Below are 22,604 nucleotides of genomic sequence, written 5' to 3' on the forward strand. Positions count from 1 at the left end.
CCTTTGCTACCCGCTACAGGGCTGCAATCCTTTGCGCAGTCATATTGTTTCGGAACTAATGTCAACCACGCTCAGCACATCCTGGTAAACGGTGATCTGCAGAGAGCGTGGTCAATCCAATCGAGCTGACATGACGTGCACAGCTACTATGCAGTGCATGCGCTCGAAATCTCCAAATTATGAGAATGAGACCCGTAGCTAGAGTACGTAACGCACATATTGATGCAGATGCGTGACAACCAACCCAACCTTCATACAAGAATTGCGCAACGTTATAATAGTAGGACCAAAGAATGGGGACATCAAGATTCAGAATCAGCATACATTTCATCTATCATATAACACATGCCTAGAAACTCCGATCGCTATGCACAAACATGCAGACTCATTGGAATTAGCACTGGCATCTTCCCGCAGGAAGTCTACCGGCACTTCTCCGTCAGTGTCTCAAACTTCAGCTTCAAGCCTCGAGGGTACAACGGCCCAGCAGGTGTCATCCTACCATCCCAAGACTCATCTACCCTCCATTTACACCCCCTCACCAGTCCTGCCAAAGTTATTCTCAGCTGCTGCATCGCAAACTTCTGCCCTAAACAGGCTCTTCTTCCACCATGGAAGCTGATGAAAGAGCCTTTGGAGTTGGCGCGACGATAGAGGTGATTGATCTCCTCGTTCGTGGTACCCCAGCGCTGCGGCTTGAAGTCATCGGCATCGTCGCCCCAGAACTCAATATCGCGATTTGTGGAATATGCGCTGTAGCCCATGTAGACACCGGAGGGTACAGGGATCTTGTTGCTGAGGACGACGGGTGTTGTCGTACGACGATTGATAAGCTGCGAGATTGGGGGAAACATGCGTAGAGATTCGTAGAGGACTGACGTGAGGAGTGGCAGATCGTGAAGATCGGTGTAGGAAGGCTCGTAGTCTGTGGGTGCATCGACAGGGAAGAGGGCTGAGATCTCTTTGCGGACTGCTTCCTGGACTGATGTATGCGTGCCGAGCAGGTACATAAGGGACATGAGGGCGAGTTGAGGGTTCTCATGGCCGGCTAAGAAGGTGCTGACGAGGTTGTCGTCGAGATCCTTGTCGCTGAGTATACCTTCGCGATACGAGCCAAGCAGTCTACAGGCAACATTTCTGTTGTCGTTCTCATTGCAGACGTGTTGGGCATGTCCTTTGGAGATGGCAGTACGGAGCGTGCCGCGGAACTGCTTGTTGAGCATGCGACCGAGCTTTCGAACTTTCAGTGGTAGATAGTCGAGGAAGGGAAAGTTCATGAAAATGGGCTTAAAAATGATCGGCTTGATCTTCATCTGAATCATATGCAGCGGTGCGTCCGGATGTTGCATTGTCTCAAAACTTGAGCTATACAAGACTTCTGAGAGATTGGCGAGGGCATACCGGTGAAGAGGTGAGTATATCGGGATGCCATTGCCGCCGGCAGTCTTTGAATCGCCCAGAAACATGTCTCTGAGCATCCTGGAGTTCTTCCAGATTTGCTCCGAGTCCTGGTCAGCTTGTAGAGCGGGTTTGATAACGCGCTGGTAAAGCCTCCATTTTTCGCCATGGGCACTGATGATGTTCTCGCCCGTGTACTCGGCAAGCACACTGTGCGGAATCTTGACATGATTTCCAGATTTGGCGTATGTATCTTCGTGCTTGAACATCTCCGCGATGTACGCGGGCTTAGTTACTAGGATGTTCCTGTAATGACGAGATGCAAAGTCAGTGCGTGCATCATGTGCGTTGGATACATTGGCGAACCCACCATTGGCCACCAAAGAATAACTTGACTGCGCCGTATCTGGCCAGAGGTTCCTTGAGATATTGTCGGTAAAGTTCAGCTTGGTCGACATCCTTGAAGAGCGGAAGAAGACCATAATAGAATGGTATGGTTGGTATGTTCTTTGGAAAATCACGAGGTGGTGTGAAAAGGTAAACAAAGAATGAGAAGACACCGAAGACGACAGCGAAAGTGGCGATAAACACCAGCGAAAGAGACGAAACCATGATGCTGAATTGCTACCAGTTCGACAGTACTGACAACGACTGTTTAGCCAAAGCATATATGGAACTAGCCGCCAATGCAAGAAGGATCTCAGCCCCACCTGTGTAAGTTGGGGGCGGTGTTGTTAAGCGAAAGCTGAAGCGAGATAGGCTGGCGCGCGTACCCTGCACGCCGGCTCGATGCACCTACATTTAGAAAATAGGGAGTTTTGGGTGGTAACAATCGGGTTTCTTGTGACTCCAGGGATGAAAATAACCGTTCGTTGGTGGGGGCTGACAGGGGCGAAGATCCTTCCACCCAAGTTATGCCGCCAAGCAGTGCATGCACCTGTCGTGGGGTCGTGATAGCTCTGCCACGACCAACTGTCTAGACCTGTTGTTGCATGATGGCTTGCTGAATCCTGCCGTATGGAAGTCTCGCCGTCTACTTGCAGATTTGCTTCAGCTAGCCCCAGGCTGCTGCGGATGCCAAGTTGCCTAGGTATGCATCCCGGCTGGCAGCAGCATGCCATTTGTCCCACTGCAGCAGCAAAGCGTCGAGCGGATCCACGCCATCGCCGGACATGTTGAGTGCGACGGCCAGTTTACTGGGCTGACCCGATGTGTAGCGAGATTGAAGATGCCGAAATTAGCGTACCAGTCGGTGTGCGGAGTGCACGAGTTGTGGCTTGTCGTCGATGCCATCCGCAGCTGGCTGGGGCGGGCGCGCTTTGACCGAGTGGAGCATTGCCTTTGTGATGTTTGAGATGTGTGTGTTGAGTCTCTTTCATATATTAGAAGGCGGCTTGTTGGTGGTTCTGCAGGCCACTAAACAGCCCTTACAATTGCCCAACGCACGCCTCGTCGTTACATCTCCTTGTTCAGACTTTCAGCATTTTACTTTAGCTATATTTCGCCTGTCATTGTCAATCATTTACCATGGCACCACTAAATAAGTCCATTAATACCTACCACTGCATTCAGGGCCTGTATTGGAGGAATACCTCCGGTGAACTCCTGGCGGTCGAAGGAAGCAACTCCAAATCTTTGCCAGAAATCTGGACACAACTAAAGAGTATCGTTTGCTCTACAGAGAGCCAATGGGCACAGCTCCAGCTTCCCTCTGGCAAGTCGATCAAGACTCTCCAAATCACAGCCGATATCCCTACTCTTCTTGACATTCGTTCGAATTACCCTCCCTCATATCAGCAAGAAGAACTCCACACCCAAATATCCGAGATCGAACACGAGAATGGCCTCTTCTTGGGTATACTGACGTCGAGACCGAGGTCTGTCAAGGCCGACGGCTTCGGGATATGGGCAGAGCGCTTCATTCTTCTAGAGACCGAGTTCCAACCGTTTGCGCACATCTCAGCATCGACGACGCCATGGGCGGCAAAACACCGGGAAACATGTGCAACGATAGCCGATATCTTCGAACGCAGACTCAAGAATGTGTCCAGGGACGACCAATGGCATGTTTGTGGCAAAGAAGCCTTCTTGAACCGCGTGTACGGCTACGTCGACAAGAACCTTCCCATCCAGCTTGCGTTACCTGCCTTCCCTTGCAAATCGCCCAACCCAAACAAGGTCGGTGGTATCATGCCAGATCTAGCTGAGCATATCGCCATGGACGTGCTACACGACTTCGTCAAAGAGGTTAATACGGTTTACGAGCCTGGTGCGACCATGTGGGTTATCAACGACGGCCACGTGTTCTCCGATTGCAGTGAGTCTTCTCCTAGCCCTCTCTTCTGGCACTTGTACTAAGCATACGACAGTCGGCGTGGATGATGAGATGATCGACACATACGATGCTTGTATGGCTGCGATATACAAGGAGCGCTATCCGGACAATGCCGGCCCTGTCCCGACCATCAAATTCAAGGGCCTGAAGAACATCTTCTCTGCCGACTCCGAGGGCTTCCAAGGTCTTCAGAAGCTGCTTCTTAATTCTCATCAGATGCCGCACCCTGTCAAGACCAAGCTCACCGGTGATGCCGAGCTGTGTCGCAAGCTGATGTTGGGCATTGGAGGGCCTGATCGTGCGTATATCCGTCAGTTGATCGAACAGCAGGAGCCCGACGCTCTCGGTCTCTACCGTGGTCAAACTCGCTTCATGTTGGAAGACCTTGCAGATATCCCTTCAGTCAAGTCCCTGAGCGGCAAGCAAAAGAAAAAGACAGCCGCTCACGTCGCCGAAGAGATGATGTCTCGTAACCAAGCCTACTCTAACCTGACTGAGCTTCTACTTCCCAACTATGTTCGTCTATCCATCCACGCACACAACAATGCAGGCCCCAAATTCGCTATCCGTCTCTTGCCAGCCAACATGGTTCGCGCGATCGACTCTCTCGAGACGCGTCTCGAACCAAATCCAGTCTACGAGTACCAACTTCCCACACCCTGGCACAACTGCATGATCAAGGTGGAGGGCGACGAGTTCATGTATCTGGCCAAGGCTCAGGTGGCCAGAAAAGCACTGCAAAGTCCGGATTTTCATGGCTCTTGGGTTGACGGTCCAGATGGATCGTACTTTAGCTTGAAGCGCAAGTCCGCCGCAACGAAGGATACCGTTGCGCTTCCCGAGCTTATCATCCCGGAACCTACCCCCACAGAGAAGATCAGCGTCTTCAATCAGAACAAGAAGAGCACGATCGTACTCGTTACGCCCATTACCGAGAAGAAGCGCCCCATTATCATCTGTTCGCCCGTCGTTGGCAAGAACAACCCAATTGTGGTCACGTCGCCCACTGCCGACGGACAGAGGCCCATTGTCATCTGCTCGCCCGTTGGTCGCAAGCAAGCCATGTTCTCACCCATCGCTGATAAGATGCGCTCCCCCGTCGGCTCCCCTATTGTGCGTAGGAAGACGTCCGTTATCGCCTGTGATCCCTCCGCAGACAAGGGTGCTTCCGTCACCGTTTCACCCATTGGACCGAGTCCCCTCAGGCGCCAGGATACGCATTTTGTTCAATCGAAGGAGAAGAACAGGTTGCGCAAGCTCATTCCAGTCATCTCTATGCTTCGTTCGATCCGGTCGCAATCATAGGGCGCACATGGTGGTTTCGCTGCTGGGCTACGCTTTCGCATTGTCTATTTCTGCGCTTTGATTAGCATATTGTAATTTATGAAGCTTGGTGAGATTGTCACCTGTATCGATACTTGGACTCGAGTGCAAAGGTGTTTGGCGCAGGGGCGCCTCTTAGGTCATCTATTCATGACATACCGAGTCAGGTTTTGGCTCACAATAATTGTATACAAATTGTTGCTTCCGGTGTATTCGGTGCTGAGCGTGTGGTGATGACATGATTGCTGTGCATGGATGGATGAGCAGATGATGGAGACATGATCGCCTCCGTGGCTCAGCCATTTCCCCACACTCCACACGGACCATCTGCACTGATGTCTCCTATCGTGCATCTTCTACACCTGACATCGCCCACGCAGGAACCTGCGCAATCAAGCGCAGAGAACGCAACAAAGATTGCGCGATTCATCGAGCATGTAGGGACTACAGATCCAAGTGTTGACCATTCACCAGGAACAGGACTGTGGCTGATTAGGCCTATGAGTTGGGTGATTCAACAAACCATGACTAGAAACAACACTGACAAACCCCATTAGTCGTTCTTCTGTCGCACCAACACCGTCAAAGCAACTTACCCAGCCAATCTTCTCTCACGTTATGTGACGTGGTGTATGTGAGCTACGTTGGCTCACGCACGACAGCTATCCGAGACGAACATCCCTTGGTGTTGAGAGCATCGAAGTATTAATATTACCATCAGTATACTGGAGCTTCGACCCTTGGCCGAGTTATCGTTGCATCCAACACGCACATTCGCATGCTCATATAGCTCAACCCCTGCGACCGTTCGTCCCTCTCTTACCCCTGCTAGACTGGCAACCATAGTACCGGGACGCTGCCGCACGATGCTCTGCTGCACTTGCAATAACAATTCATCTATCGCACGTTGACTGGGAAGTATTCTGCCTGTAAGTTGCAGTCCCAACAGATGCAACACAAGCGGCCCGTTCCCCTCGCCTCGCCAACGAGCAACGACCACCTGCATATATCCAACATCTTGCTGAATTCCACGGCCTGTCAGAGAGTATTGTCTGTTGTTTTCAAGCAGGATTCGGAAGGCGTGAAATGTGCTCAGAAACATTCTCATCCATTGGACCTCTAGACCTATTCCGGTATAGCTTTCTGCAGGCCGTCCCTGCTTATCGAGTCTCAACAACCATCACCACACGAACCAACAGGTTTATTGCTGCATAGTCTTACCATATGGTAGGCTGAGGTGGTCTTGGGAGATGCTTGCGCAAGGCTGTATCTGGTGGACGGTCTGTTCGACCCCTGCGACTGCGTGAAGCCAGCCGTTGAAGCTTTCTGGGCCTGTGAAGCGCGCCAAAGCTTACATTACCCGAAAAATGGTATAACCGCCATGATTCCACTGATATTCAATACATTTCCGTCTTATCTACTTGCCACTCTGCTCATTCTCTTCATCGAATTCCCTAGTTCTTGAAGTGAATCGCGTTTTGGTGGTTACCGCTTCCTTTCAACATCTTCGTGCTTGGAAACTTGCTCATAACTTGCTCAACCTTACTTGAATCACGCCACTGAAGTATATTCATTCATTGCGCTGTTTCACGTTCTCGGTAGGTTCTCAGTTCCTTGCAATCGCCATAACATAACTTTGAATCTTCTTCTCACCACTTTCCATGCAGGTACAAGCAATCATGTCAATGGATATGGGCATGTCGATGGCTCCAACCAGCACAGGCATGGCTATGCCGAGTATGGCTATGACGGCAACTGTCAATGATATGGCACCTATGGCAACCTCCTCCGGCGGTATGGGCGGTATGGATGATGCCATGGACATGATGGGCGGATGCAAAATCAGCGTGAGTCCTAGTCTGTGTACTTTCGCAACCACGAGCTTCAGCTAACATACATATCCCACAGATGTTATGGAACTGGAACGTAATCGACACGTGCTTCATTGCAAAGTCCTGGCACGTCCGCTCCAAAGCCATGTTTGCTGGTTCCTGTATCGGTGTCATCTTCCTTGTCATCCTCCTCGAATTTCTGCGCCGCGCAGCGAAAGAGTACGATCGCTACATCGTCTCACAGCACTCCAAGACACTCGCTCACTCAACGATCGGTTCTTCCGGTTCTTCTTCGTCGAGTGATAACGGCACGACTAAGAATACCGCCGCTACAACTACATCTGCTGCTCGAGCACCTGTACCCATTGTAACGAGCAAATTTCGACCGAGCATTATGCAGCAGGCGATCAGAGCAGCACTGCACATGTGCGCGTTTGCCGTGGCCTACTTCGTTATGTTGTTGGCTATGTATTATAACGGATACTTCATCATCTGCATCTTCATTGGTGCATATCTGGGCTACTTCATCTTCGGTTGGGAAAGCTTCAACATCAATAACGGCGGCGATGATCGTATGCAGGAGAATGCCACGGTCTGTTGCGGATAAAGAGACATGACGTGGTAAACCCAGGACTATAATGTTGTCATACCACATGGATCGAAGACGTGTAAGGAAAGCGGGCTTCTCAGGATAGGACAAACAATCGCTACGCGAACATTGTGTTTGAATGATTAAATTTCTCCTATGGTATCTCTCGAACTACCCAATTCCCCCGTTCCCGTCGTCATCGCATATCTTCGAATATTCAGGAGACACGACTTGTTCAAAACCGTCTGCACAGTGTTAGCTCTCTATTATGTGTTCAATAGTGACACAGCGTTACTCACTCTATCGTGCTCCCATCGCACTCTCAGTCATAGTGACTTGGCTTATTTGCCCTGGAAGTGGTCAGCATGATTCCATAGTGGGAAAGGGGGACGACATACGGGGCAGCCATCGCAGGTGCAAGTAGAGCCGCAGTTGCAGCTACCGGAAGCACAGCCGCAGTTACCCTTCATGTTGATGGTTATTGGAAGGTGGTTGTTTGGTTGAATGTAGATTGTTGTACTGGAAATTGAGTTGGTCTGGAATAAGGACTTGATCGTTGTGGTGTAGAAGATGACAACAGAGGGAAAGCAGCGAAGTTTATATATACCCAAAGCATGCGCGACTTGTGCGGCAGCAGGGCAGACGCAGGGCAATCTGTACCACATCTTCCTTGGGGCAACGCCGTCAGTGGCGGCTCCCGTCCGTGGGCGGCCGACCTTTTGCCCCGCATCCCACCATGTTTGTAGTAAGATTGACTATAAGCTTTGGCCTCACTGGTTGACATCTCCGTTTGGCTCCATGCGCCTCTTGCCTACCATTGGCTCCCTCTCATCTGCGTGCATTGTGCGGTTGGTTGGGCGGAACATGAGACACTTGTGCGGTGATCTAGCCGGTCTTCTAGAAGGCGCCAGAGCTTGCCGCGGGTGAAAAGTGGAGTTGCGTAGTTTGTGCGAGTGGGTGCCGGACCGCAACTCAGGCGGCATTCCGACGATGTGTCTTCTTCCTCCCGCGATAAGGCACATGAAAGTTTAACCACCCCACTCGTCTGACTCAGCGTGTTCATGGCGCTCAAGTCGAGCCAGTGCAGTCATGTTGATCTGTGACAATTGACCAAGTCCTGTATAGAGGATGTGTGGGAAATTCCAGCCAATACCTCGGTAAAGTCTACCATAGAGGGATGCGGAGGATGCTACGCTATACTTCTCGACGAAAGATTATAGTCTTTACTATGATGGCAATTCTTAGAGATGGATGTAATTCTCAGAAACACGCTCTTTCGTATGCCTAAAGCCGGGTAAGTTCGGTCGAGCCCCCTCAACCAACAAACTTGCCACCGCAGTAGACGCAAGCATCGCAGGCAAGGAATAGTACTCGGGCCAAAGTTACAGGAAGCCTCCTCCTTTCGTACAGTCCGTCTTCATCTTCTACGTCGTCGCTTGCTTGGTCCTCGTCCACGTCTTGTTCAGCTACACTTTCTCGCTCCGCTCCAATCAACGAACCACTGTCCTTGTCTTCTCTGCTCCCTCCCTCTGAGAGCTCGCCATCTCCTGTCACACCGGTCATTACTGTATCATCTCCTATATCCAGGCTCTTCTTGTTGTCCACACATTCTTGGGCCATGACACACTCATCACTCAAGAACGGGGTGTTGCATATGCCACAATACTTTGTGATACCTGGTGCTTGAATGGCCAGGAAACTCAATCCACATCTAGGAAACCGATGGCCGTTGGTGCAAGCCGCCGAAGCAAGGTCTGTGAAGGGTATAGAAGCCGAGCAAAAGTCACACGTGTCTGCTGATATTTGAGCCGTCGAGCAGCTGCTGTCCATTACACCGGTAGTGACTGGCGGGGCGTCGTTATCTTCCGACGTATCGTTGTCGCTCATGGCCATGTTGACGAGAGTAATGAGTTGCTTGTGATGTGTGAGAACTTCCGCACTGAAGAGAGTGTGCGAGAGCGATAGAGGAAGCTGTTGTAATGCAAGCGCAAGACGATACGCAATAAGTGTCCTGAACAGGTCTTTTTGGATCTGCGTCTTGTATGCCTCAGATACGAGTATAGTATAACGATCCTTCAGTGTGTGAGCATCGAGAAAGGCAGACAGCTTGAAATCCCTTATGAGCGAATCTAGGTCGTTGACATCGGAGTACACTCCAGATGCCTTTGCACTACTTTCGGGTGGGGGGGGAGCTGTATAGGTCTTGACGAGCTTCCCAATCATCTCTTCTGCGAATGCGGGCATATCATCGGGGTCTTCGACCGCCCCTTCTGCCAGTTTCTTAAGACTGTAGGTTATACCCTCAGCAGTGACGTCCTCGTTTGGGAATATATCTCGCTGCTGACTCGCGCGTTGTAAGGAGCTGATTGCCACGGTGCCGCTTCGGTCAGCTGGGATGCCGTACTCGATCATATCAGAAGGATGTACGCTGTTGCATGCGGCGATAAAGTCGCCTAATGGTGACCTTGTTAGACCCCATACCTTCGCTTTGCTATTTCCCTTGAGTCCATTTTTCACACTGAAAAGCGCCAGGTTGTTCTCAATCTTCTCCCGCCAACTTGGGACACCAAGACTCTCCAGGCCACCGTGTGTCTCCTCAAGAACAGCGGTTGGATTGTGGAGGGTCGATAGCAGTGAGCTTATGTGAAGACGAGGTGTCACTGTTTCGGTCGCGTCCCAGACTACACCAGAGATAGGATCCCACCGCCCATCCAGATCATGCGTGCTCTTTGCAAGGATGGAAGCGTCAAGGGCGGATATCGTCAGACACACCAGCTCGGTGTTTGTAAAGAGGGCGAGCTTCAGTCTATGCCCGCTTTCGGACTTGTGGAACCACTTCATCGGCCCATCATATCGGAGTACGTAGCCTTCGTAGATGACTTCATTGCCCAAGGTTAGACGCCCACTCGTGTACGCGATTGCCTGCGCCCGCACATCTTCGTTCGTAGCGTATACAATTACGGAATGATAAGAGTCATCACGAGTGATCCAAGGACTCCATGCGACGTGCGAAATGTACCTTTGCTGTTTGACCAAGTCTTCGAAAACGTTGGGTCCTAGGAAGATGGTATCCGAGGGCGGTGCGAGAGACTCATGTATCAGAACATCTGCCCTCCAGTCTCGCTCAGCTCCCAGGGTGGATGTAGGTGACTCGACTTTCAAGAAGACGAGGTAGTTGTCATCATTAGAGACAGCTAAAATGTGCTGGCCATATAAAAGGTGAGTTCCAACGAGACCAGTTGGTTCTGGGCCAGGTAAAGCGGGTGCCCAGGCGAACGCTCGGATGCGGCTTCTTAATCGCAGTCGTTCTTTGGCTGAAACCGTCAAATGGCTAAGCTCGTCATCACAGTCTTCGAAATGATCAGCGAGCGCATCATTGATAATGAGTCGCCGGGCCCAGCTTCCTTCCTCTTGCAGCTTGCCTTCGGCTGACCAGATCGACAGCGTTAGATTCGCAGTGAGAGCTGCAAGCGCACACTTGCGGTGTTTCGCAAGGCCAGGTGGCGACCACGCGATGTTTATGGGTGCACTGTTCGATATCTCCTCTCCGATGGAATAGTTTGATATAGGCGCGGGCTCTTTGAGTGGCAGCTCGTCGGTGGAAAATAAAGGTACCTTGAGAGGTACATGCTGCCACTGAGGGGCAACTTGATCTCGCTCAAAGTCAATGGTGTTTGGGAACTACCCAGCGATTAGTAAGAGATGCCTTGTGTGTGCACGCGAGACGATGAAAACTCACGAGCAGCTCCACGCGCTCATCTGACGCTAATGCAATGATGCCATCTGGAGACCAATCGATCGCGTCGACGCAAGCTGGCCAACATCTCAGCACTGTCACGTCCGCCATGACTGCTCATCAAGTCTTGGAAGAAGCGGCCCCTGTTGTTCCGCGGTTCTGGTCATGGCTCACAGTAGTGAGGGTGAGCGTGTAAAAGTTTTGACTAGCGCGAAATCGCCGAACTTGGTTGCATCAACAGTCCGGAAGACGTGGAGAATACTGTCTGCTGTCGGCAGACACAGAAACTCGCACGCGTCACACTCGCCGCATGCGCAGAGTGGTGAAAAGCATCGAGAACGCGAGACGTGCTGGTCCATGATCATGCTGGACGCTTTGGGACTAGTCTTGGCCTTATCGATAGTGTCAGGGTCCGTCCGACTGCCGACGAAAAAAAGTGATTTTTCCAGCATCCTTCACAGCTGCTCCCCAAGCGCCATTGCCCACCAACAAGATGGGGAAACGTCCGATCTCTGATGTCGTCGCCGAAGATGGCGCGACCACTGCGCCCGAGCTCTCGAGGAAGAAGAGCAAAAAAGACAAGAGCAAGAAGATCAGCAAGACGGCCGCAATCGACGCGACCGAGACCAACGGCAACGTCGAAGCTGTAGACGGCTCTGAAGACGAGGATAAGCTTTCAAAGGCCGAGCGCAAGGCGGCAAAGAAAGCAAAGAAGGAGGCGAAAGAGGCGAAGAAGGCGCTGAAGGCTGCGGCGGAAGATGCGCCGGCTGGCCAGACTGCGGAAGAGAGCGAGGAAGCCATCAAGGCAGCAGAGAAGGCTGCGCGGAAGGCAGAGAAGAAGCGCTTGAAGGCATTGGCCAAGGGTGAAGCTACCGAGTCGGCGTCCTCGTCCAAGCCTACACCCGTCCAAGCCAGCGCCGAGCCTACGACAATGAGCGCACCCGCCACCGAATCGGGCGAGTATGAGGAGAGCAAGGAGCTGACACAGCTTCCTCAGGCTGAAGTCGACGCTTTCCTTGCCAAAAACACAATGACTATCCAAGACCCCAAACCCGCCGCCCGCGCCCTGCGACCCATCCTCAGCTTCAAATATCTCCCAGTCGACGATGCGCAACGCGCCTTCTTTGCCAAGTTCAGCGCCCCTACACCTATACAAGCAGCGACCTGGCCGTTTTTGCTGTCCGGAAGAGATATGGTCGGTGTCGCTGAGACAGGTTCGGGCAAGACACTGGCTTTCGGTGTACCCTGTGTGCGTTCCATCGCAGCGCTGCCCAAGGACAAGCGGAAGGGTATCAAGGCTGTCATTGTTTCGCCCACGCGTGAGCTGGCTGTTCAGATTTACGATCAATTGGTAGCGTTGGCGACACCGGCTGGGCTATCCGTAGTCTGCGTGTATGGTGGCGTGCCCAAAGACCCTCAAGTTGCTGCTTGCCGCAAGGCGCACATTGTAGTGGCTACACCGGGTCGTCTCAACGACTTGATTGGTGATGGCTCAGCGGACCTCAGCAAAGCTGAGTATGTAGTCCTTGACGAAGCTGACCGCATGCTTGACAAGGGATTCGAAGAAGCAATTCGGCAGATCATCTCGCAGACGCCCAAGAAGCGCCAGACCCTCATGTTTACTGCTACGTGGCCGCCTTCGGTCCGCGATCTTGCATCCACCTTTATGAACTCGCCAGTCAGGATCACTATCGGTGACAATCAATCTGGCGAGCTCCGCGCCAACGTGCGCATTAAGCAGCTCGTCGAGGTAGTCGATCCCCATGCCAAGGAGCAACGTTTGCTGCAATTGCTCAGGCAGTATCAGTCTGGCAAGAACAAGGACGATCGTATCCTTGTGTTCTGCTTGTACAAGAAGGAAGCAATGCGCATCGAAAACTTTATTCGCAGGCAGGGTTTCCGCGTGGGTGGCATCCACGGCGACCTGAGCCAAGAAAAGCGCAGCGCCTCACTGGCGGCGTTCAAGGAGGGCCACGTGCCGCTCCTTGTCGCTACAGATGTTGCTGCACGTGGTCTCGACATCCCCGCGGTGAAGCTCGTTATCAACGTCACGTTCCCATTGACAGCCGAGGACTACGTTCACAGAATCGGTAGGACGGGTCGTGCCGGAAAGGAGGGTTTGGCAATCACGCTTTTCACAGAACATGACAAAGCACTATCCGGATCGTGAGTATTCCTTGCATTTGCCTGCACTATTGCAGTATGCTGACTCTGTTACTAGGTTGATCAACGTCCTCAAGGCAGCAAACCAGCCCGTGCCAGAAGAGTTGATGAAGTTTGGAACGACTGTCAAGAAGAAGGAGCACGGTGCATACGGTGCCTTTTACAAAGACACTGCAGATGTCAAGGCCGCTACTAAGATTACTTTTGACTAAGTTATACGGGCACTGTACAGGCATGTGTTGTCAGAAGCGGGCTCCGGCATCTCGTACTGAAGATGGTCGGCGAAGTAGATGCCGCAGGTTGCAGCTGCAGCGATGATCGAATTTTAGACGCAGGAGCATTCGTCTAGCGGAGGCGTTTCGGATCAAGCAAAGCAAAAGTTCCGGTAGTGCATTTTGTATGGATCGCGGTGCGTTCGCCCAAGCTCTAGTCTGGCTAGTTTGCAAGCTACGTTGTTGTTCGTAATTGATTGTTTCATTTCATCCCGGGCGAGAGAGATGCCCGACCCCATGGCTTCCGAAATGCTACTACCTTGGCATCGAATGATCGTATGACGGCTATGACTGCGTGTCTCCAGGTCCACACAGGAAGACTGAAGCCACCTCATCATATTGTATATATTTCTATCCAGCGAACATGGAGAATTTCAAATCAGCATGCATCGACATGTGCTAGCACCATCATGCAACATACCTACTCGACGCACTATCTGACGCTCGCTACTTATCAGCCTAGGCCTCCACATATCAGTCCACAAAGTACACAAGCCTGCACAATGACACAGAACCCTCGACGAGTCTGATGCTCTATGGCTCGGCCAGGAACCCTGCCATAGGTTCTGTCAGACGCCCCTCCCGCAGGCTAAACCCCGATAGCGAGAAAAAGCGTCAGTTGGCACTTCGCCGAATGTGGTCGCCGACTATGGCTCGGGATGATCCTCGGGCAGCCAATCAGAGGGCATAAGTGAGATGCAGAGGCCCAGTGTTTCGGAGCGGATTGGTCCCCTAGAGCCTGCAGGAATGTCTATGCCTCGCCGCGGCATGGCAAGACGCGTGGGTAGGGTATGATATTTGGAAGGGTCTTCGGCGACAAGTATGAGTAGGTAGAGAGGTGCGAGGTATATATAAAGGTCCGGGAGCTTTGTCGAATGGACCCCGATTCGAAATCTTTATCAACCAAAGACACGCATTCGAAACTACTGCAATTATACATCCCACGCTTTCGAGCTCTACTCAAAGATTTCGGCATACTTGGTTTGCGTTCGGCATACCACCATCGGCATCGTCTCTTTACTCCGCTACACCACTTAGTACTTGGATATCTACGGCCAAATATTCACCATGTGCAAGAAGGCTACCTGCGACTCCTGCAGTATGTCGCCTCCCATACATATCTTGCCTGAACATTGCTGACATCTCTTAGACAAGGCCACATGGTGGGGCTGCGGTAAACACGTTGCCGGCGTCATGGAGAGCGTACCAAGGGAGCAATGGTGCACATGCGCACCTCAAGGACACCAATACCCACCGATGGGCACACTAGCGTCAGCGTGACTACCAGCTTGGCTGAGGAGTTCGAAAGCATAACATGGAGCGATACTGTACAGATGTTTGGGTTCTCGGAGTTTGGGAAACACACGGAGTGCCGGTGTGACGGTTTTCGATAGCGACGCATGGACATGGTTTCCAAGAGCATTAGCGACTTGCAATAAATATTCGATTCTTTTCTAGAAGCTGCCTTGTAGGTGGTGTTGAGGTTGAGCTCGCAGTGCCTGGGTCCTCGGCGTGCTTTACGAGGCAACGCTGTCATTTAAACTATGACCAGCACGATCCAATTTGTGCTCAACTACGCCCTGTAACGTTTCAAGGACATTGCGAGGTCATCGGCGACGAACCATGTTGGTACGTGTGGCAGGCGTTGCGTGTTGTTCAATAGTTTCTCGATCCGACACGATGTCACCAATTTCGACCAGTGCATGGCGCAATGATAATGCGCGCGACATGACATGGCATGGGAACAAAGGTGACGAATTGCACCTTGTGCAACGAGGTCTTGGTTGCGGCCTGACGGGACCTTGCAGTCGTGTCCTTTGCTCGTTCCAGAGGCATGGAGCTGGAAGCTACAACATGGCACAGGTGCAGCTGTGTAGCTGTGTAGCACGGAAACGAAACCCCGCGGTGGATAGACCTGGACTGTTGTGACGACAGATGCTATCAGAATCGGTACAGGAAGCGAGCGTCCTGAGGCCTCCTTGCGAGGCTTGGCAGTTATCTGACACAGCTTCTGGAAGTCTCAGATGCTTCGTCATCAAACAGCTATGATGTCGACGTGCCGGGCTATTTAGTACCTATGGATATCTCCGTCGCAGTCGGACCCCAAGAAAAACCGGAGCCGATGGGTCGCGCGTAAAGCGCCACGATAAGACAGTCAAGAGTCTTGGGCGCGGACGATGAAAAGTGTAAGAATAGGACGGGTTGGTGGTGGTCGAGTTGGGGAGAACGGTCGGGAACCAATAGGTTCGGAGGGGAAGGTGCCGCATGGTGAGGCTGGTCTCATAATGGGCCTGCTAAGTATAGCCGTTGCAGATGTGGAACTAGGTCCCTGCAACTAGCCAGTTTCAGCCATGGCCCTACAGCATCCGAGCCTTGAGCTTCAATGATGAGGTGGATGACAGGCAGACCCCCCTGCAGCAAGGGAGGGCGACTGCAGTGATGGCAAAGGCAGTGACGGCGGACTGGCATTGGATAGATGCAGGGCAGGCAGAGAGCAAATGTATGCAGAGGGCCGTCTTAGCACACTGCACGACGTGGTGCAAGAATGGTAGCTCGTACTGGCGAAACAGTTCTCGAATGTTTAAGCTGATTCTCGTGCATATAGCAGAAATCACAGGATGTGACTCGCGCAGCTCACACAATGGCTGGATCATGTCGGCGGTTAGCTCAAAGTATGGCGCCGACACCAAACGAAGGCTGCAACCTACCGGGAAGTATATTTGCACTCTATAGCCGGCGCATACTGCTGCCACCTCAGAGTTTTGATTCCCATACGCTTTTCTCTTTGCCTGGTGTAGTGTTGCATAGATTGTACCTGAGCCCGTTTTTTAATTGGCGTCGAGCTGGTTGACCCCGCCATCCATCCCACTTGGAAAACGCGACCGTCGCCCGCAGTAGCAGCAGCAGCAGCAAACACGCCATTCGCACCATTCCAGTGTTTTACACAATCCTCTCTCCCGTGTGTGAAGACTCATCCTTCACGCACACGCCGTCGGGAAGGCACACGCTGAGATCGCATCGGGGACTGATTGACTTGGCACTACAACAGACCCTGCCCCCACCTTATCCGTCTCCTTTCTGTCACCGCCTCACTCCCTCTCCACCTTGCGCGGGCATCACCCCAGCATACTCGAGAAGCTCCGAAGCGCAGCCGCTGCAGCTCCCATCGGTTGGTCGACGACATCTCGCGGTAGCCTGCGTCATTAAACGGCTAAAGACGAGCGACATCTCTCAGGCACCATCAAACACAGGCACGACCTGTCGACTCTGGTACGGGACGGTCCTCGATCCTCAAACGCCCCCAATCCCCTGGTATGTCAAATTTGATAGATGCATACACGGGCGGCGACGAATGCAGACAAGTCCTTCTTTGTGCTCTGTCGTGTTCGCTGCCGCCATCAACACCCTTCTGCCGCTCAAAGGCAAGCACGTGGGGCTGGCTCGGTGTCTGACACAGGGCCGTTTCACCAGCGCGCGCAAGACACGCTTGCTGTTCTGCGAACAATGCTTGCCATATAACTTTTTCCAAGCTCAAGCTGACAAGCACCCTCTTAGATTTCACCATCACCACCGCGCACGCATCCTCATCCACCTTCCTCCTCAGCTCTCCAATTGTCCCACTGTCGAGCAACCGCGACCCCGCAATCACTGAGCATCAGCTCAATCGACCCAGTCCGCCGCGCACCAGCGCATATCTACCACCACCTCAACCGCCACCATGCCACCAGCGGGCAGCGGTAGCTCTAGAAAGATCTCTTTCAACGTCTCAGAGCAATATGACATTCAGGATGTCGTGGGAGAAGGCGCGTACGGTGTTGTCTGGTGGGTCCCGCTTCCCAGTGCCAGCCAGACTGCTGCTAACCGTACACCAGCTCCGCATTGCACAAGCCGTCCGGCCAGAAGGTCGCCATCAAGAAGATCACACCCTTTGACCACTCCATGTTCTGTCTGAGAACACTACGAGAGATGAAGCTACTCCGGTACTTCAACCACGAGAACATCATCTCCATTCTCGACATCCAGAAGCCTCGGAACTACGAGACCTTCACCGAAGTCTACCTGATTCAGGTGTGTAGCCCGCCAATCTCGCGCCATCAACCGTGGCTAACACAGTACGCAGGAACTCATGGAGACGGACATGCACCGCGTCATTCGCACACAAGAGCTTTCGGACGACCACTGCCAGTACTTCATCTACCAGACCCTGCGCGCGCTCAAGGCGATGCACTCAGCCAACGTTCTCCATCGCGATCTCAAGCCCTCCAATCTGCTCCTCAACGCCAACTGCGATCTTAAGGTCTGCGATTTCGGTCTTGCCCGATCCGCCGCCTCGACCGAGGACAATTCAGGTTTCATGACGGAATACGTTGCGACGCGTTGGTATCGTGCGCCCGAGATTATGCTTACGTTCAAGGAGTACACAAAGGCCATCGATGTATGGAGCGTAGGATGCATTCTGGCCGAGATGCTTAGCGGAAAGCCTTTGTTCCCAGGAAAGGACTGTAAGTATTGCGCACACACTATGAATGTGCTAGGAGCTCTTTGCTAACTGTCGTCAGACCACCACCAGCTCACGCTGATTCTCGATGTGCTCGGCACGCCCACCATGGAGGATTACTACGGCATCAAGTCCCGCCGAGCTCGCGAATACATTCGGTCGCTGCCGTTCAAGAAGAAGATTCCATGGAAGGCCATGTTCCCCAAGACCAACGATCTGGCGCTTGACTTGCTCGAGCGGTTACTCGCTTTCAACCCTGTCAAGCGAATCACAGTCGAGGAGGCGCTCAAGCACCCATACCTTGAGCCGTACCATGACCCAGATGACGAGCCAACAGCCGACCCAATTCCAGAGGAGTTCTTCGATTTCGACAAGAACAAGGACAACCTGACCAAGGAGCAGCTCAAGCGTACGTCATCGCCTTATACTTGACTCGAATCTCTGCTAACATTCAATAGTCCTCATCTACCAGGAGATTATGCGATAAACCTTCACGTTTTCCCCCCAAGTGCGAGATATACACAAGATACCACCATCGAGTCGATTTCCGGAACTTGTCCACAGCTAGCTGGTCCGAGCTCACTACCATGTTCGAGGAGGGTCTACAATCATCCTGTAATTTGGATTCTCAGCAGAAGAAATAATGTTAGCAATGACAATATGGAAGATATGGGGAGATGCGCTACAGATCGCGCTCCATACAGAAAGAAATCTCCTACACCCACAGTACTTATGATAGGAAAAGGCAGAAATGCATTGCTTCTTTGCAAACTTTACATTGACGCTGCAATTGCGACCAAACCAGGGTTTCTCTACGGTGTATGCTACATCTTAAGTGCCCAATCCATGCTTTGAATGTTCTCTTTCTCTTTACTGCCCCTTGCACCATGAGGTCCGTCCCAAACCACACCTCCAAGATTCCTTGCGTGCAATTCAGCATCCGTCGGCCGTGTCCAATCACACATGGCCGACTCACTTCTACTTCCCCTCCAGGATGCATGCGCACTACCCGTACTACCTCTACGATGATCCCTGCTCACGGCACTGAATCCACCAGCAGCTCGGGAATTGCCTGCGGGACCCCGGACTTCGGGCTCTAGCACAGCGTCCAAAACAAATGATCGTCGTGTAGGACTTGTCGTAGATCCCCGTCGAGCGACCTCGTTCCACCACCGCTTATCGTAGGCATCTTGCGAGAGCGAGAAGCTGCGCCGTCGAGCTGATGTGAGATACAGAGGATTATGGAGGGGGAGAGGATCGAGGAAGCCGCGTTGAGATTGCCGGCGAGAGTGCGTAGGAGAAGGTCTTTCGGTAGACGTCGGAGGAAGAGTGTTTTCATATAGAGCAAAAGCATTTGGTCCCAATATCGGGGTCCTAGAATCTTGTACCCGCCATTGAGACAACCCGGGCCATTTCCTCTTCTCCCCGTTTCCATGCATATTCTCTGTCTCTGATCTACCTCCCGATGAGGATGTAGCAACAGAATCTCTTCTGGCTACGACCGGTTTTGGCTTTAACAAGCTCCCTGTTCTGGCTCTCCCTGTCTCTTGACCACAAGAACTGCATTGCCTGTTCCATGTGACCCTCCCCATTGCTGAGTCGAAATGACCTTCTCTGGCTTGCGATTGCTGCTCCAGGTCTGCTTGTTGCTTGTGTGCAAAACGGAGGCGCATGTACCATGCGATGGCCACAAGGATCAGGAAGAGAATGACTGACAATGCAATGGCAGAGTTGCGGTCGACGTCAGTATCCGCAGAAGACGAGGAGTCGGTTTGACGCTTGTTTACCATGAGCAAGATGGTGGTAGCAGCGGCCATGTTGATACTATTGTGATTGTGGTATTTGGTATGCAGGACTCGAGTTGCAATGAAGATGCGCACGCGAGTATCCCAAATTGATATTGGTAGATGCAAGGCTTTCAAGACTCAGACTCCGGGTGGTCGCGTGCGCACCATTACACGTTGTGAGATCATAGTCTGTTGTGGTACCATACCGCATTGTGTTCGAGACTTTGCGAGGGTTTGGTACCGAACCAGTACACGAGGTGAGGGGAAGCATGTGTCGCATGGGAAGCCACGAGGAAAAGATCGAGCTAAGGGTTGAGGGTAGCTTATTGTGAGGCATGTAGAGTTGGTTAAGCTGTTGTAACCTTGAAACGCCGCCCAATGCCTGTATCTAGTCCGTGTTCGTAAAGAGTGGTGTCTTCCACTATGCAGTGACCCCACCCTCCTCATGCTCTTCGTATACACATAATCGTACATCCACACGTGTCCTTGTGTCTTTGCCGTCTAGAAGTCACATCTCCCATCTTTCCATCCCGTTCTCCATCGCTCTTCCCACCTCTTGCAGTCAAACTGCTCCTTCCCCAGCTTCTCGTTTACAGCATTATGCGCCTCGCACATCCACTCTCCGAACTCGCTCCGGCTGCTTACTCTTGGTGTGTTCTTCTGCATCCACTTCTGGAAATCTTCTGCGCACACCCAACACGGGTAGAGTTTGCCAAACGTGGTAAGGAAGGACTTGGTTTCGGACTGTAATTGCGGGGACGGGTTTGTTGGGTAGGTGCCAGTTATGGAGTGTAATAGAGTCCAAGATGAGCGACCGAGAGCCTCAACGTCGGGTGGGCAATCTGCGGGCAGGGAAGGTGCGGTTTCTGCGGCGGTCGCAGTCGCGGCAGCAGGCGTGCGTTTCGTGGGCAGTTTGCCTGCAAAGGCAAAGAGGGAGGTTACGTCGTTACAAGTTCGACATCTATAGGTTGAACACAGATGTTAGCGTGCGATTTCTCCACAATGCTGGCCGTTGTACTGTGTGCATGTCTCCCGGCGCATTGCTGAGTCCACGATACTTACGGCTTGCCGTCTGGACCGAGTATTATGCCATTCGCCAGCTTCTTGTACCCAGGCTTCCCCGCGATATCCTGACCTTCGTCGGTCTGTGTCGAATCCTGCGCCATGTTCTGCTGCTTCGGGGACGTTATCGTGGTCGCGGTATGTTGCGTCGCTCAGGTGGTGATTTCTAAGCTGTTCGAGAATCGGAGCTCGGAGGTATGCAGCTTTCCAGGGTCAACCATGTCATGCATTGTCGCGCATTCGCTGCAAATGCCGAGGATCATTCGTTGCCATCCGCGTTGGTAAATTTTGTGCATCCGTGATTTTGTAGCGTCTCTCGCGACATGTTGTTGTTCTCCAATTGCTCTTGGCGCGTTGTTAAGAAGGACGTGGTGGACGTGCAGTGGAGAGTGTTAATGAACGACAGCTCCTGAACATCACAAACGCATCCCTTCAACCTATCGATTATCGTGCATCGGTCATGGACGTACCAGTAGCTGCGAATGTACTAGGTACGTTCGGTGCAGTATGTATATCCCCGACTCTTGAAGCAGATATATTAACAAAAACAGGTGTGTTGGTCCATTCAGGTACACAAACGCTTTCAGCCACCACCTGCGTGGTCGAAGGAGCCCAACTAACAGCGCGACGCAGTTGATTCCCCAGATTGTTATCAACTATCGCAGACATAACGCTACTGGACTCCAGCCAACTATGATGATGCTTTGGGCATGGGCTGGAGTTCCACTTGGAGTTTATAACATTGCAGAAGATTACAACATTGCGCTACGAATCCAGCCTCAGATCCTTACCATCTTGAGCCTAGTGACTTGGATCCAGTGCTACTACTACGAGAAGGTCAATTAGTTTTCTTCCAAGAGTATTCTCGAATATGGCGGCTAACGTACAATAGAGTTGGTCAGTCGTCCGCTCCCTCGCTGTCGTCATCCCTGTGGCTTGTCTGATGGGGGGCATTCAAGCTGGCCTCATTTTCGCTATTGAACATGCAAAGGCAGAGGGTCTCCACTGGCCCAGTATTCTTATGGCAGTTGCTTCAGCTACTCTGCTTGCTGCTGGTGTCTTGAGACACTACTGGGACATCTACGTCCATCGTACTGTCAGAGGTATTTCCTTCATCTTTGTAGGCATCGATGCTCTGGGCGATCTCTTCTCTTTGGTGTCAGTCGTCTTTCAACCAAAGCTTGATATCCTGGGCTTAGTCATCTATGGCTCCGAACTGGTGCTTTGGATTGGCATCTTTGTTTGCGGAGCTTACTACAACCTCCCGACTTGGTATGTTGCAAAGCAGAAAGAGGAAACAAGCAACCCGGGTGTTGGCGAGTCTGGCGGAGTGGCGGCAGTCGCATCTGGCATCGCGCTACACGATCTGCCATCCAGCACCTCCGTGTTCAGGACGCCATCGGGTGAAATCGAAGCTGTTCGACAGCGGAGTATGAGCTCGGTGCGTAGCACCAACTTGGAGCACTTGCCGCGGAGAGTGTAAGTGACGCGCGGATTCAGTCATATTCCAATCTATGGTCTTCAACCACACTTTTCACTCCATCTACCGTTTGTACCCGGTAGATCTCGACTCCACAGACAAATCCGAATTGCACGGCTACTTCCGCGT

The 22,604-nt window shown here is 52.2% G+C and overlaps 7 protein-coding genes across 7 annotated transcripts; 5 read left to right on the plus strand and 2 right to left on the minus strand.

The window, feature by feature from the left end:
• Positions 1-422: 422 nt before the first annotated feature.
• Positions 423-2,010, minus strand: ACET3X_007376 (uncharacterized protein; the record flags this gene model as incomplete). The annotated part of the gene is made up of 2 exons (XM_069453515.1): positions 423-1,704; positions 1,769-2,010. The coding sequence occupies 2 exons, from the start codon at positions 2,008-2,010 to the stop codon at positions 423-425; spliced, it is 1,524 nt and encodes a 507-aa protein (XP_069304539.1).
• Positions 2,011-2,925: 915 nt separating this feature from the next.
• ACET3X_007377 (uncharacterized protein) lies at positions 2,926-5,038 on the plus strand (the record flags this gene model as incomplete). The annotated part of the gene is made up of 2 exons (XM_069453516.1): positions 2,926-3,715; positions 3,768-5,038. The coding sequence occupies 2 exons, from the start codon at positions 2,926-2,928 to the stop codon at positions 5,036-5,038; spliced, it is 2,061 nt and encodes a 686-aa protein (XP_069304540.1).
• A 1,385-nt stretch (positions 5,039-6,423) lies between these two features.
• Positions 6,424-7,495, plus strand: ACET3X_007378 (uncharacterized protein; the record flags this gene model as incomplete). Its single annotated transcript, XM_069453517.1, has 4 exons — positions 6,424-6,426; positions 6,622-6,654; positions 6,724-6,903; positions 6,965-7,495. 4 exons carry the CDS (start codon positions 6,424-6,426, stop codon positions 7,493-7,495), a joined length of 747 nt encoding a protein of 248 aa, XP_069304541.1.
• Positions 7,496-8,791: 1,296 nt separating this feature from the next.
• Positions 8,792-11,324, minus strand: ACET3X_007379 (uncharacterized protein; the record flags this gene model as incomplete). Its single annotated transcript, XM_069453518.1, has 2 exons — positions 8,792-11,158; positions 11,217-11,324. The coding sequence occupies 2 exons, from the start codon at positions 11,322-11,324 to the stop codon at positions 8,792-8,794; spliced, it is 2,475 nt and encodes an 824-aa protein (XP_069304542.1).
• Positions 11,325-11,706: 382 nt separating this feature from the next.
• ACET3X_007380 (uncharacterized protein) lies at positions 11,707-13,588 on the plus strand (the record flags this gene model as incomplete). Its single annotated transcript, XM_069453519.1, has 3 exons — positions 11,707-12,427; positions 13,355-13,379; positions 13,435-13,588. 3 exons carry the CDS (start codon positions 11,707-11,709, stop codon positions 13,586-13,588), a joined length of 900 nt encoding a protein of 299 aa, XP_069304543.1.
• A 3,778-nt stretch (positions 13,589-17,366) lies between these two features.
• On the plus strand, positions 17,367-18,633 carry ACET3X_007381 (uncharacterized protein; the record flags this gene model as incomplete). The annotated part of the gene is made up of 5 exons (XM_069453521.1): positions 17,367-17,470; positions 17,521-17,716; positions 17,769-18,150; positions 18,208-18,555; positions 18,605-18,633. 5 exons carry the CDS (start codon positions 17,367-17,369, stop codon positions 18,631-18,633), a joined length of 1,059 nt encoding a protein of 352 aa, XP_069304544.1.
• Positions 18,634-21,455: 2,822 nt separating this feature from the next.
• ACET3X_007382 (uncharacterized protein) lies at positions 21,456-22,478 on the plus strand (the record flags this gene model as incomplete). Its single annotated transcript, XM_069453522.1, has 4 exons — positions 21,456-21,500; positions 21,547-21,564; positions 21,629-21,832; positions 21,888-22,478. 4 exons carry the CDS (start codon positions 21,456-21,458, stop codon positions 22,476-22,478), a joined length of 858 nt encoding a protein of 285 aa, XP_069304545.1.
• Between the last annotated feature and the right edge of the window lie 126 nt (positions 22,479-22,604).

Source organism: Alternaria dauci, chromosome 7, assembly GCF_042100115.1.
Source record: "Alternaria dauci strain A2016 chromosome 7, whole genome shotgun sequence".
Lineage (NCBI taxonomy): Eukaryota > Fungi > Ascomycota > Dothideomycetes > Pleosporales > Pleosporaceae > Alternaria > Alternaria dauci.